A 14611-nucleotide genomic window follows, 5' to 3' on the forward strand; every position below is an offset into this window, starting at 1 on the left:
ATTAAATGTACAATACATCTTTTTCCTATTCCTATGTCATATTATCCCAGCACTGAATCTAGAAGTTACAAGAAAAACCTACTAACGTTCTACGACATATTTATGCAAGATATTAAAAAACCCTAAATTCACTAAAATGTGTATTCATACATTAAAAACATTAAATAAAACATGACTTAATATGCATTGGAAAAAAATTTGTGCAAAGTTGAATATATTCGGTACAAAAATACAATGAAAATAAGGGTCTCAGGGGAATTGATTAATGACTGAAACACCTCTGCTCCCCAATCACAGTCTAAACAACTAATGGGAGATGCTCAGTCAATTCTTAAGGAACAGAAAAATGCTGAATGCTGCTGAAATGTAGGGACCGCATTAGCCATAGCCAGGAGATAGTCAATATTTCTCATACTATCAGGGTATTTAAAATATGACACTTGGACAATCTTTAATAAACATAATTTTTGTCCAAATAGCCATTTTTAACTTTTCACACATTTGAGCACTGCACTTCACTCGAGTTCACATGGTTTGAACATTCACCTTGGCAAGAGCCTTTAGGAGCATGAGAACAGGTACCCAGCAGGGCAAGGTGGCTCAGGGCTGTGGTCCTAGATCTAGTTCTCCTTGAGCTCCAGATGACGAATCTCCGCCAGTAAGGGTGGGCCGATGGACTCTTTATTCTAGCCAGGTGGTGGGCAAACTATTTGAATTGGGTCCCTACATTTCAGCAGCATTCAGCATTTTTCTGTTCCTTAAGAATGGTATACACCTGTTACAACGCAACTGACTGAGCATCTCCCATTAGTTGTTTTGAATATTTGGTACACCTATTTTCTTCTCCTAGATCATCTTATCCCAGCACACATTCTAAGAGTTTAAAGGGAGCCTCCTACCGTTTTACAACATATTTATATAAGATATTAAAAAAAAATTTACTCACTAAAAAGTTACGTTCATTTTACGATTCACAACGTTTCCTGATTAGGAGTACAGTTCTAATGAAGTTGAGCACAGCACTGCAGATGACAGCAGTAGATAATGACCGCAAATAATTATCACCCTCCTGATAAAAGCAGGGACGGATTTCCTTTTAAATGGGTTTGATAAAACGTGCCCTTGAGTCTTAATAAAGAATGCAAAACAACATAAAGTGCAATGTGCTCTGCTGGGCTAAATTATTACAATGACAGGGTGTTAGTCTCTCACACCAACCTGCCTGATTGGGGAAAGCCACAAGAAAGTGCAATGTGCAGAGACGGAATCTGGTCATTAGGAAATGTGATTGAACATGCATGGTAAAAGACAAGTAAAATTGCGGTTGGCTTGGAGAAATACAATCTAGTAATCCATGATTCGGGTTAGACATACATTTTTCAGTACGAAAAGCTTTTTTTATAACCTGTTTCATGTTTCATGTTTTGTTGGATTCCCTCGGGCCTAGCATAGTAATTTTTCAAGCCAATTTTATAAAAGGTATCTTCGATATAACGTAACCAAGGGATTGACATTGCGTTATCAAGATTCATACAATTTCTTGAAAACAATAACTGTGTCCTTAACTCACCCTTTGTCGGGAATGGATTGTGTGTGTGCCAGACACCACATACTTGTGTGTACATGTTGGGTTGCATGTGTGTGCCTGTGGATGCTAAAAGGAGGTCTATAGGTTTCTTTTTGGACGTCCAGTGCCTATGGAGGTGAGGACTGCATCCCCCAGACATGCATTACTGGCATTCCTGATCCTGAGAGCTAGGGCGAGACACACGCACTGCAGGTAGAGGGACAGAACACCCTCTGTGTACATCAAAGGGCTATTTGATTTCAGGAAGAGTTACTTGTCAGTGGAGCATGGACTCATTGTCAGGTAGATGGTAGGACTAATGAAGTTGGCACTACCAGGGAATATTGATAGAGGGGAGGGCTTAGTGCATTGAACTTTTATGGGGCATATGTCAGTAGCAGCTGAGAGCCAGGTGTGATCTCCTGTTACTCCATGGGCCTGTGATGTGGGTCACTCAGAACATTCATGTTGTGGCAGACTGTCCCTTTGGTTGGACAGGAGACAAGAACACGTGCCCTGTGCCTCTAGCGCTCACCTTCTGTTAGCCTGCCAAGCCCACTGCGCAATGTGAGGAGGAGTAGAGAGCCTGGAGGGAGCTAACCTCAGTGGGGATCCTGGTGAGTGGATCTCGGTTAGCAGTGTGTGCTGTGCCTAGTCCAGCCTGGACTTGAGTTGTGGGAGAGACATCCGCTCTCCTGCAGAAGTCGTCAACCCTCATTGGGGCTGTCGTAAAGTTGTATGATCTCATTGGGGCCGCCATCTGTGTCCCGTGACCCCCATATGCAAGGAGATAACCATTGGGACTGCTGGGGCTGCTGCCACCGAGACTTGTTGACGTCCTTGCCAGTGCAACTGAGACTTTGAGCTGTTTCCTGTGACCCCAGGCTCCCCCAGACCCTTGCCCCCCTGAAATCTTTCGGTTGGTGCTCCCCGCTCTGGAGGACCAGATTCTAGGCCTCTTAAACAACTCACTAGACACAGGCCTATAACCAGCTAGTTTTAAAGAGGCACGCGTCAAACCCTTGATAAAAAAACCAGGGGCTGATCCGACCTGCTTGAAAAACTACAGGCCAATATCCCAGCTGCCTTTAATGTCCAAGATTTTAGAACAGCATGTGTTAAAATCACTGTCATCTTTCCTGGAGTCATATCATCTACTCCGGGAGCGGCAAACGGGTTTTCATGCCCATCATAGCACCGAGTTAGTAATGCTCTCGGTCCTGGATGAGCTTAGATGCATGACTGACAATAAAAAACCAAGCGCCCTGATACTTTTAGATCTTTCAGCGGCGTTTGATACTGTCAGCCATGCCTTGCTCCTGGACAGCCTGGCTGTGTTTGGGATAAAAGACCAGGCCCTCCAATGGTTAAAATCTTTTTTGTTAGGGAGGACTCAGAGGATCCAACTAGCAGACCGTGTCTCTGAGGTGGGTGTTCTGAAGTGTGGAGTCCCGCAAGGGTCCGCACTCTCACCACTCCTGTTCAATCTTTACCTGCAGCCACTGATAGAGTCCCTGGCGAACATGGGCTGTAAAGTCTTTAACTATGCCGATGATACTCAGCTGTTGCTGAGTATCGACAATACAACATCGGCTCAGTCCATGGCCCAGAAGATACTAAGGTTCACGGTGAGCTGGATGACGACGAATCTGCTAAAAATTAATCCAGATAAAACGGAGGTCCTGGTAGTTTCAACTGCCACCTCACCTTGGAATGATTTGTTCTGGCCCCAAGAGCTTGGACCGACCCCAAAGCCATGCCCCAGCGTAAAGAGCCTTTGTATTAAGATCGACCAGGAGCTCTCAATGACCAGTCAAGTATCCTCCGTCGTTGGAACTTGCACTAACTTGATTAGGCAGTTGCGAAAGTTAGTCCCCTTACTTTCCATAAACATGCTCCGAACCATCGTCTCAGCAACAATAGTCTCCAGGATCGACTATGGGAATGCATTATATCTAGGTCTGCCAAAAAATCTGATTAACCGCCTGCAGGTCACCTTGAATGATGCAGCACAGTTAATTTTCAGACTACCCAGACAGACCCATGCTTCCCCATTATTGCACAGGCTACACTGGCTCCCCATAAAGCAAAGGGTGGAATTTAAAAGCCTGTGCATTGCCCATAAGGCAATTTATGGGCAGGCACCTGCCTATATAAAAGAAAGGCTTGAAGTCTACAATCCCAAGCAAGCTTTAAGATCTTCCAACTCCCAATTGCTGTCATGTCCGCGCTTTAAAATGGCAACCAAAGGCGGGAGATCCTTTTCAATCCAAGCCCCACAAATGTGGAACAAGCTACCTGAGGCCCTTCGTAAAGAAACTAACCTCCTCCTTTTTAGGAAATCTTTGAAGACACTTTTATTCAGAGATGCCTTTGGATCTCTGTGAGCTAGGCCGATAATCCGAATCCCTGCTTACTTATCCTCTCTTGTTGCTGTATCTGTCAGAAGCGCCTGGAGACCTGACGGTGATTTGGCGCTATACAAAATCCAGACAATAACAATAACCCCAGTATGCCCGGACATTGCCACTGGGACTGTTGGACCTGTGGCATCCCCTCCCCGCTCCCACCTCCCAGCTGTCCAGCCCTCCCCGACCCCTACTTAATGGCGGCCACTGCGGGGGCAGTCGAGCAAGACCACTGACTCATTGTCAGTGAAATTGCTCTCCCTCCCTCGCAGCTCCACCATTAAGTGAGGCCTTCCCCGAGCCCCTGCACTCTCGAGTGTTGGTGTTCGAGGCCCTCCTCCACCCGCAGGTTTCACCTGCGCCTCATCCCTGGTGGTCCAGTGGACCTCTATCTCCATTCTCTTGCTCCGCTTTTCTCTCCTTTTTTTCTCGTTTTTTCCCTCACTTCTATCTCCCCCTTCACTCTCCTTCTGGATCTTAACCACCATTTTCTGTCATTTTCCCCTCATTTCAAGCTCCCGCCTTCACTCTCCTGTGTCTTTCCTCCGTTTTACCTGCATCTCAATCTCTCCCTTTCCCTCTCCAGTGTCCTCTGTGTCTTTCCTCCACTCTTTCCTACACTTTTGCTGACTTATTTGCACTTTTCTCTCTCTTTTTGCCTTAGTCCTTTTGCCTTTTTTAGCCCGTTTTCTCCGCCGCTGCTGCCCCGCGGCCCCTTCTCCCCAACACGACCAGTGCAACCGGCCCAATCCAGCTCCCCTCCCCACCCCACCTCCCAGCTGTCCAGCCCTCCCCGACCCCTACTTAATAGCGGCCACTGCACGGCCGCGCTGACGGGGTGCCAAAGGCAAGCCCGTCTGTGCCCGTCCGCGACCCGACTGTGACCAGCGCCAGGGACCCTGGATCTCGGCACCGCCAACGCTACAACCCAGCTGCACTCCACGCACTCAACCCAGGCCCCAACAACAACTGCAAGCTAGCATCACCAGCCGACACCCACGGACCCTTCAGCTGTCACCGCTGTCGGCACTCCTGCAGCACCGCCAAGACCACTGACCCAGCGCAATCCGCCCGCAAGAACACAACTTAACCGAAGACCTTGCAATGCATCCTCCTGAACGACTGATCCCTCCTCAAACATGCCACCGAAATCTGGGACCTCCTCAACAGCACTACCCTAGACGTAGCATTCTTTACCGAAACCTGGACCAACACCACCTCGGGACCGGACATCGCCTTCGCCATTCCCTAAGGATACAAGATCTCCAGGAAGTACCGCCCCACCCGCCCTGGAGAAGGAATCTCCATCGTCCACAAATCCACCCTCTGCCTGAGCACACTCCTCGACGAGCCCACAGACCTGATGGAACACCTTCACTTCAAGATACTGGCCAGCCCTACCTCCACCCTCCATGGAACCCTCATCTACCGACCCCCTAGACACTGCGGACTTTTCGCCAACTCCATCACGGACCCCGCAGACTTTTCGCCAACTCCATCACGGACATCATCTCCCCACATGCCATTGCGTGCACCAACTACACCATACTGGGAGACCTCAACTTCCACCTCGACAACCAACTGGACCCCAGCACCACATCCCTCCTGGACAACCTCCACAACATTGGACTCCGCCAGATCGTGACTGAACCCACGCACTCATCAGGACACACCCTCAACCCCCTCTTCACAACAGGAAACTCCATCACCTTCAGCCACACCACCGAACTCCCATGGACTGACCACTGATGCGTTCACTTCACCTTCAGAACACCCACCATCCACAGACACCAGCACCTGCTCCCACGAAGGAACTGGACCAGAATCACCGACGACCAGCTAACCTCATCACTCAGCAACTCCACCCCAACCATCGCGGAAAACGAGGATGCCAACACCGCAGCCCGAACCCTGCACAAATGGATCTCCGACAGCGCCAACACCATAGCCCCCCTCAAGAAAAACAACAACACTCACGCCAAGAAAGCTAAATGGTTACCCACCGACTTCGAGAGTCCAGACGCACTTGCCGCCGCCTTGAAAAGGCCTGGAGGAACACCAAATCCACAGAAGCCCACAACAACTTCAGAGCCGCCTCCAACGACCACCACCAACTCATCAGAAAAATGAGGAAAAAAGCTATTGAAGACAGAATCTCCACTCATGCACACAACAGCAAAGAACTCTTCAACATCATCAAGGAGTTCGCCCAACCCACCAGCGAGTCCACCAACATCCCTCCCTCACAAGACCTCTGCGACAAACTCAGCACCTTTTTCCACCACAAAATCAAGAGCATCTATGACAATTTTTACGAAGACAACCAACACACTGAACCCTCACTAACCACCCCCGACAACCTGAAGCCAGCGACCGACAACTGGACAGCCCTCACCACTGAAGACAATGCAGTCAATCCACTCCGGGGCCTCCACGGACCCCTGTCCCCATCACATTTTCAACAGAGCCACCGACACCATCGCACCCATGCTCTGCCGTACCATCAACCGCTCCCTACAACCGCCTTGTTCCCTAACGACTGGAAACAATCTGAGATCAACCCCCTCCTGAAGAAACCCTTGGCGGACCCCACCAACCTCAAAAACTACAGACCCATCTCCCTGCTCCAGTTCCCAGCAAAAGTCATTGAGAAAGCCATCAGCAGCCAACCCGCAACATTCATCGAAGAGCACAACATCCTCGACTCCTCCCAATCCAGCTTCAGAAAAAACCACAGTACGGAAACCGCCCTCCTTGCCGCAACAGACGACATCTGTACCTTACTGGACAAAGGAGAAACAGCAGCCCTCATCCTCCTCGACCTCTCAGCGGCATTCAACACAGTCTCTCACTGCTCCCTAATATGCAGACTCCACGACCAGGGATCCAAGACAGGGCCCTCGACTGGATCCACTCCTTCCTCTCCGGCAGAACGCAGCGGGTCAGACTCCCCCCTTTCCTCTCAGACCCTACACTTACCACCTGTGGAGTCCCCCAGGGGTCCTCCCTCAGCCCTACGCTCTTCAACGTCTACATGGCGCTCCCTGCCCCAATCGTCAGAACCTGCGGACTCAACACTGTGTCATACGCAGACGACACCCAACTCATCCTCTCCCTATCCAACAAACCCAACACCGCCAGACACAACTTTCGAAAAGGCATGGAAACCGTCGCCAAATGGATGAAAAACAGCTGCCTACAACTAAACACAAACAAAACGGAAGTACTCATCATGGGCCCAAACCCAGATGCCTGGAACGACACCTGGTGGCCCCCACCCTCGGAAGTCCGCCCAGTCCCACGGACCATGTACGCAACCTGGGAATCATCCTCGACTCAGAGATCAAAACGGACTGCCAAATCAACTCTGTCTCGTCCTCCTGCTTCCACACCCTCCGCCTCCTACGTAAGACCTTCAAATGGATCCCCCTCGAACACAGAAAGACCGTCACTCACGCCATGGTCGCTAGCAGGCTCGACTATGGCAACGCACTCTATGCCGGAATAAACAAAAACCTCACCCGCAAGCTACAGAACATCCAAAACACTGCGGCAAGACTGGTCCTCAATCTCCCAGCACCTGCGCACACTTCACTGGCTCCCCATTGAAGGTAGAGTCACATTCAAGATGCTAACCCACGCTCACAAGGCCCTCTACGACACCAGACCAACATACCTGAACAGCCGACTCAAATTCCACACACCCCAAAGGACCCTACGATCATCCCAGCTCTCCTACGCCGTGGTCCCCTGCACCAGAAAGACCAGATCGGGAGGCCACTCCTTCTCCTTCCGCGCGGCCAGTGCCTGGAATGACCTTCCGCTCCACCTCAGATAGATAACATCGCTCCCCATCTTCACAAGAAACCTCAAAACGTGGCTCTTCGACAAACACCCTTCTTGATAGACTGGAACCTGCGAACGCCCCCCTCCCCCCACAAACACACACACACCCCTACACCTCCAGCGCCTCAAGACCCTTTCGGGTGAGTAGTCACTCTTAACAACACCTGATTTTGGCATCCAATCTGATTGGGACTATTTCCCATATCTGTGACCCCAATATGCCAAAAGTGGGCCACTAGGATTGTTGTGGCTGTCACTGTGTCAGGGGAGTCCCCATGATCAGCGGTTAGGAACTCAAGAGCAAGTACAGAAGCTTCCTGCAGGTGCTACGCTGCTACACCGCCTTACCAGCAGGAACCACAATGAAGAAGGAGCCGCTGCACGCGGAAGTCATCACCATCTGCGACCGACTTAGCACTCTGACCCCATCGACCACAGGAATGGCCAAGGTGTCAGCTGCTTGTTGTGGAGCACAGGAGAGAGAAGCACCTATACCCCTTTTACTCTTCTGAGGCCTGCGGTTGGGGTAAGGTGGAAGCAGGGCCATATGGCCATAGTTGACTTGTTCGAGATTGGTCATTTACTTCCGAGAGACCTCAAAACTTTAATACACATAGCTAATCCAAACTTTGATACACATAGCTAGTGCAGACATCATCCATGGTCGCCTCCTAAAATCTTCCAAGGATGGAGAAGGACAGAAGAACGAGAGGACATGCATGGGGAAGAACCGCCCTGACCAGTATGAATGTGGGTGTCTTATGAGACTACTTGGGTGAATTATTTAGTGTGCGTTTAGCCTCTGTAATAAATACTGTCTTTCTGCCTTTTACACTAAAGATCTGTGTTGGAATGAACAGTATTTTATTTGGGGTAACTGTGGGTATTTTGAGTTATGAGCCCTCACGTACCTTGCACCCACCTCCCCATGAAAAGCCTTTGACTGCTTGATCCTTGGTCAAGTGCTGAAAGGGTAGTACTTGGCCCAGTTACCTAGGAACCATAGTATGTCGAGTCCCGACATCAAGAGTAATAGCCCACAACTCTCACATTTGGGCCGAGAAGATCCTGCTTGCCCCATGGCCCTCTGAAAGGAGTTTTGACACAGGTCATATTGTTGGAGATATTAGAACAAGAATGCTGAATGAAGACCTCCTGCAGAGGCATCAGGGTGTGAATGCTGGAAATGGAACTTTCTATATGAGCTAACTGCAGAAGCTGCTTGAATAAGGTTGCACCAGATTTCTCAAAATGGTTCATAAGGGAAAGTTGTCACTATACCGTAATTAATTTGTTACTTTTAAATGCAGGTGTGTGCAGCTCTTTAGTTTTTAGTAATTGTCTGATTTCACCTTTACAATGTATTATCTCTTTTTTGCAGCACATGAACAGTAGGCGACACAAAGACAGGCTTGCTGGAAAGCCCCCAAAGCCAAAATACACCCCCTTCAGCAAACTGCACAAGAATGCAGCTTTAGCAGTAAGTGAGAACATACCTCAGATTGCAGAGTAGTTATTTTGTAGAACGTATTATGTTGTTCTATTTGTAAGAAGCAATCTTTGTATTTTTTGTACTGTACTTTCTGCTCCAAACAGAAGGCTAGAGGGTAAAGGGCAGAAGTAAAGAGAAATGTTTGACCCTACTTTGTGCAGTTCCCACCCACAGAGAAGTCTTTCTTTGTTTTGTTAATGTAACACATGGGCCCAAGTTAACGTTCACTGGTAGTGGGAAACCACTTTCTTAAGGAACATTTTAAATCTAGGGGAGAATTCACAGGTTCAGGTTCCTGCAGCATATAATTCCAACCCTAGAGAAAATTCAGTCTATGCATTTTCCTCCAGGCGTTGCATTTTCACCGGATATCAAAACCTTTATTAGTTTTTATGTCACCAAAGATTAACAGAGTAGAAAACTAGAAATCCATACCAGATAAAATACAAAATATCACTATAAAAACATGAAATGTTTATTTTAAAAAAACTATAACAAACTTGTCCATTTGTAGGAGCCTGCATACAAACGGAGACCTACCGTACAGATAATGTTATATTTTAAAAACAAAGACCCTTATTTAGAGTTTGATGAACAGAGTACTCTATCAAAAACACACAGGAGTACCTTGTCCGCCAAACCCTCATTCCACATGCCTCATTTAAACAATGTCAACACAAAACAACAATAGGTGGCTGCGTGATTCATACACATGTTTACTTTTTTCGTGAAGGTAATTTCCCTCAACAAACGTTACCTCGAAATCTTTTATACCTTTGATTCCATCACATTTCAAGCTTTCGATTTCTTTACAATGAAAGGAGAAGATTCCAGCAAGTAATTATCAAATATGCAAATTGTTCTTAAAAAATATTGTGCTCGATGTGAAAAGACAAATTAAAGATTTAAGCATGACAACAATACAAGAATTAATACAGAAAAAAACCAAAAAGTAGTCCATGTTCACCAGACCTGCAATCGAAGGGCCAGAGCGATAAATTTATAACTGACGCCCTTGGTATACAGTACGGGGTCCAGGCTTATCTAATATGGGCTGGAAGAAATAGGTTTTTTGCTATAGCCTAATTTGAGTCCTCCATATTGATGTGCGTTGTGAAAGGATCTTCCAACGGTCATGGTCTACTCGTTTCAAACCCCAATTGTTTTACGTGTTCTCCTCAGGACAAGGGCTGGGTGAATTCTTGATAATGGGCGGACCCTAAGTTTTCAGTTGACAGAGCCCCTGTTGAATTCATCAACGGAAAGCTTCCTCTAACAGCCCAGCGTTTTATTTATGGTGGACTGTGAAACTCCTAGGATGTAGGATCATTTGTTTTTTGCTGTTCAGGAGCAAAAAACACTTTTTTAAAGTTCTGGGCTGGCCATCAAAACGGATGTCAGCCATCCACTATATTTTGTACCTTGGAAGGAAAAACTGTAAAGGCTAGTTCCTTCAATGTACAGAGATGATCGCTGGGCTCGCAGTCATCTCTAAATTTGGCAGACCGTAGACCATCAGAGTGGCAGAGTTAATGTCCTCCACCACCCTTACATACTGTACTCTATCCCCCAAACCCGAAATCAGGCCGAAAGAAAGTAAAACAAACCTCTGCATTGTATTAAAATCCTGAATACCACTCATGCAAAAGGGGCAGATGTGCTCTGTATGGGAGTACCCGTCTATGCTCCCATATTGACAATTAGTAGAAGACTGGTAAATATCAGCAACATGATCTTTCTCTGTACCTTTGGTCTGAGTTTTAGATAGGGTTGCATTTTATTAGCTATGGACAATTCCATTATCCATCCATACCTAGTTAGTTTCAAGCAGTGTTCTTATCCAGAGTGAATCTTATACTGGACACTATATTTTTCAAGGCTTTAACTGGCTGAGAGACCTACCAGTTCATCAGATAGTTCATGGACGGACCACATTGGTGCATTGTGTAGGCAAGGTTTCTGTGGAAGGAACTGCATGTCCCCTTCCTCTAAGTGTTTCCTAACTGGGGGTCGACAGATATTAATGGGTGGGTTGTGAATGTTCAAGCAATGAATAAAGATGCCTTTAAATTCTTTATTCATCATGTCACATTTGCTGCTTATTTGTTAACATTTGGATTGGTGTTTAAACACATCTCTTACTTGCAGTCATAGAAAGAAAAGTAAAGGGAATTATGCAACAATTTTGCTGGGGTACAGAGCGTGTGAAATGAAAGGCCATAGGATGTTATTTTGTGTAACACACAACAAAATGTAAATACCTGTAAATGAACTGTACACATTCAGTAGTTTGAAAGCCAAAAATTAAGCACATTCTTTTGCAATTCTGAAATGTGATGAAACATGAAACAAAACTAATCAAGACACTTTTACTTGGTGATGCTCAAATGGTAAATACACACTGAAACCCGATATCCACACATTATCATATGTGTGCAATGTTGTTACATCAGTTAACCCCTTCCATGCGGCCGCGATTCTGCACGTGTGCGGTAGAATCGGGAGTGGGCGGGTTTATGACGGCCCCAGCCGTCATCAGCACACGAGCACCGTAGTGCATGACGGCTGGGGGCCGTCATCAGCATGGAAGGGGTCAAACTGTATTTCTGTGCAAATTAAGTGACCATTTCAATAGAAAATGTGCTGCCTATTACCACACTATGCCCACGCCATGTCCATTAAAGGTAGCTGGGTCGCGAACGTTTGTCATGGTATAAAGTGGGCCGTGGTACTAAAACGTTTGAGAAGCACTGCTCTCAATTTTCTGAGCTTTTAGATTAAATAGGCTTTTTGAAGGTGATTCGCTGCATTACATTAAACTGGACTTCTGTCCCTTTCATAACTTTACATATTTTATATCTATGTTCCAGCGTCCCCGTATGCAGCAGGGGATTATTTGAAAGTTTTTTGATTTAATGGTGATACACTCTGATGTAGACCGAGGACTCCATGTGAGGAACCTTTTTATTTCTTCTTTACCTTTGATCCACCTGTGGTCTCTTATTAGCTTTCCACTGGTGTCAGTGTAGTTTGCTACCTTAGTGACTAAATAGTTATTTCTAAGCTGAAATGTGCAGCATGCACGAAAATAGACAAAAAAAAGAAAATGTCTGGATTACCTTGAGGAAAGCTAAAATAGTTGGGATGGGGAATGGGGGAGTTAATGATGTACTGATTAAGTAAACAGGTTCTAATAACAAATTTTAAAACAGAACAAGACCTGAGACTTCAGAATATTAGTTTCCAATATTGGAAAGCCTATATTATACAAGTGAATGTTAAGTATATACTTTTGAGATTTATTTAATTGTTATGTGATCTACTTTTTTTACTATGTTTATTTCCATATTGTCTTTAAATATTCTCTTAATATCTGTTAATGTGCTTATTTTCTCCACAGGCAAAGTTGGCTTTGCAGAAAGAACTCACAAAAACCTTGGCAGCACGGTTTTTGCAGAACCCTCTTACTACAGCGGCGGTTTGCGGCATGCCTGGTCCACTGACACTTCGTCCAGGGGCCACTCTTTTCCAGACCCCTTTCCTTGGACCAGCATTATTCAGAACCCCAACTGGAACATTAAGGGCAGCCCCCTCTCCATTTATATTTGCTCCATACTAGTGTGTATGGTATGTCTTTTAAGGGCAGTTGTTATGTAAAAGGAGAAGATAAAGGTGATGTAAGGACCCATACGTCCAAGTGGGAAAACCAGCGCGGCACCAGTGGGGGATTCATCTCCTTGAAAATGAGATCTCTGCTCTCCGGATCACACAATTTGTCTTTATTAATGTTGACTATCCTAGCCACAAGGGTGAAGAGCTCCCAACATTAGCCTTATTGCCAGCTGTCAGAGGTTATATTGTTTGTTAAAGCCCTGAACCCGGTTACTGGCCAGTGACGCAGACAAGTTTATACTGAAGGAGAGGGTCTTTAACAACCGGTAGAGCCCTCGGCAGAAGCGCTGTAAGGCTATAAGAACATTCCATCCACTGAGGGTCGAATTTTCTAAATAAAAAGGGAGAAATTTACAGACAGACATTGGAATGTTGAAGCAGAAGGCCTGTGCCAGACGTTATTAGCCCCCAGCCACTTCATTGTCTTCAGTGGAGCTCTCAACATTCCAATGACCTAAATTTTTATAACATAATTATAGCCCTCATTCTTTATTTAAAGGATCCTCATGAGGGATCAAGATGGATGTCTTCATTTTAATGGTAGTCTTGTGCATTACTGGGCATCAATATCATGATTTTTGAGATGAGCCATAACGTGTGTGCATCAACATGAAAAAACACAATTATATTCTAATTTTTACATGACAGTGTTACCTCTAATTTTGAGTTACACGTGTATCTGGCTCCAAGGAGCAAAAGGATGTGCATATTGATGTGCATCACATGAGATTAAACTCTTAGGGCCTGACTCCTTTCTGCAAGTGGGTGTTTTTTACTGCTGACTTGCATCTGACTTGTGTCTACATTTCCAACAGGAGAGCTCACTTGCCAGTGGAAAAAAGATGTGTGAAACTCACCTCACACAATCTTCAGCAAAAAGTTGTTTTAATGTGAATGATTCATGTATAACTTATTTTTGTCTGCTGTATAGTTGAAGAATATATTAGGTATCACAGAATCCGCTTTTTTGTTTATGCTTATCTCCATTTAACCACATACTCAAATTGCCAGCACCCCCAATTTGCAATATATAAAACTTGATTTTCAAAGTTGTATGTGATAAAAATATGATTTGGTGTTCAAAATCTTCTCTCAAGTGGGCGTACATGACTCAGCCAAAGCACAAACTGGCGTATGTACAGAATGAAGCTGTGGCCTTTAGGGTGTGTCTCACCCTCTTGAAGTTGCTTGCCCAGCATTGATTGTTTTGTGGTCCACCTGTTACTGGACCCAGTAGGATGGTGAACTAGGACTTCCAAAGCAGATTTGACTTTATTATGTGCAGCAAGTAGTCTGAATGGACAGTGTTGTAGCAAACCTCACCTGACACGTACTAAGCTAAACTCCGGAGGATCATCGGAATGCCAACGCTGTGATGAATGATGGAGATTATATTGGTTTTTGGGCGTGCTGATGGTTTACTCAGCGGAGAACAATCCAGGCCTATGAATGGCTTAAGACGAACATGACCCTGCCAATCAGTTAATAGCTACACACTTGTATAAACACTGGCTGTGTTGTAAAGGAGGGAATTGCTAAAAGGTTTACACCCTGGACCCTATTCACAGTCCATGTTTAATTCAGCGTATTTGACTTGCTCTGAGAGTACTCCTGAATTAGTCCTGA

General features: G+C 45.9%; 1 protein-coding gene across 2 annotated transcripts in view; it reads left to right on the forward strand.

Moving 5' to 3' along the window:
• Positions 1 to 14411, forward strand: part of ZNF385C (zinc finger protein 385C) — a 720374-nt gene extending 705963 nt beyond the window's left edge. For both annotated transcript variants that reach the window (XM_086924146.1, XM_086924147.1), the window contains exons 7-8: positions 9203 to 9301; positions 12714 to 14411. In XM_086924146.1, the coding sequence (XP_086780272.1) occupies positions 9203 to 9301; positions 12714 to 12932 (318 nt within the window). In that variant the 3' untranslated portion in view covers positions 12933 to 14411. The remainder of the gene's footprint in view (positions 1 to 9202; positions 9302 to 12713) is intronic.
• The last annotated feature ends 200 nt before the right edge of the window (positions 14412 to 14611 follow it).

The sequence above is a fragment of the Lissotriton vulgaris genome, chromosome 5 (assembly GCF_964263255.1).
Source record: "Lissotriton vulgaris chromosome 5, aLisVul1.2, whole genome shotgun sequence".
Lineage (NCBI taxonomy): Eukaryota > Metazoa > Chordata > Amphibia > Caudata > Salamandridae > Lissotriton > Lissotriton vulgaris.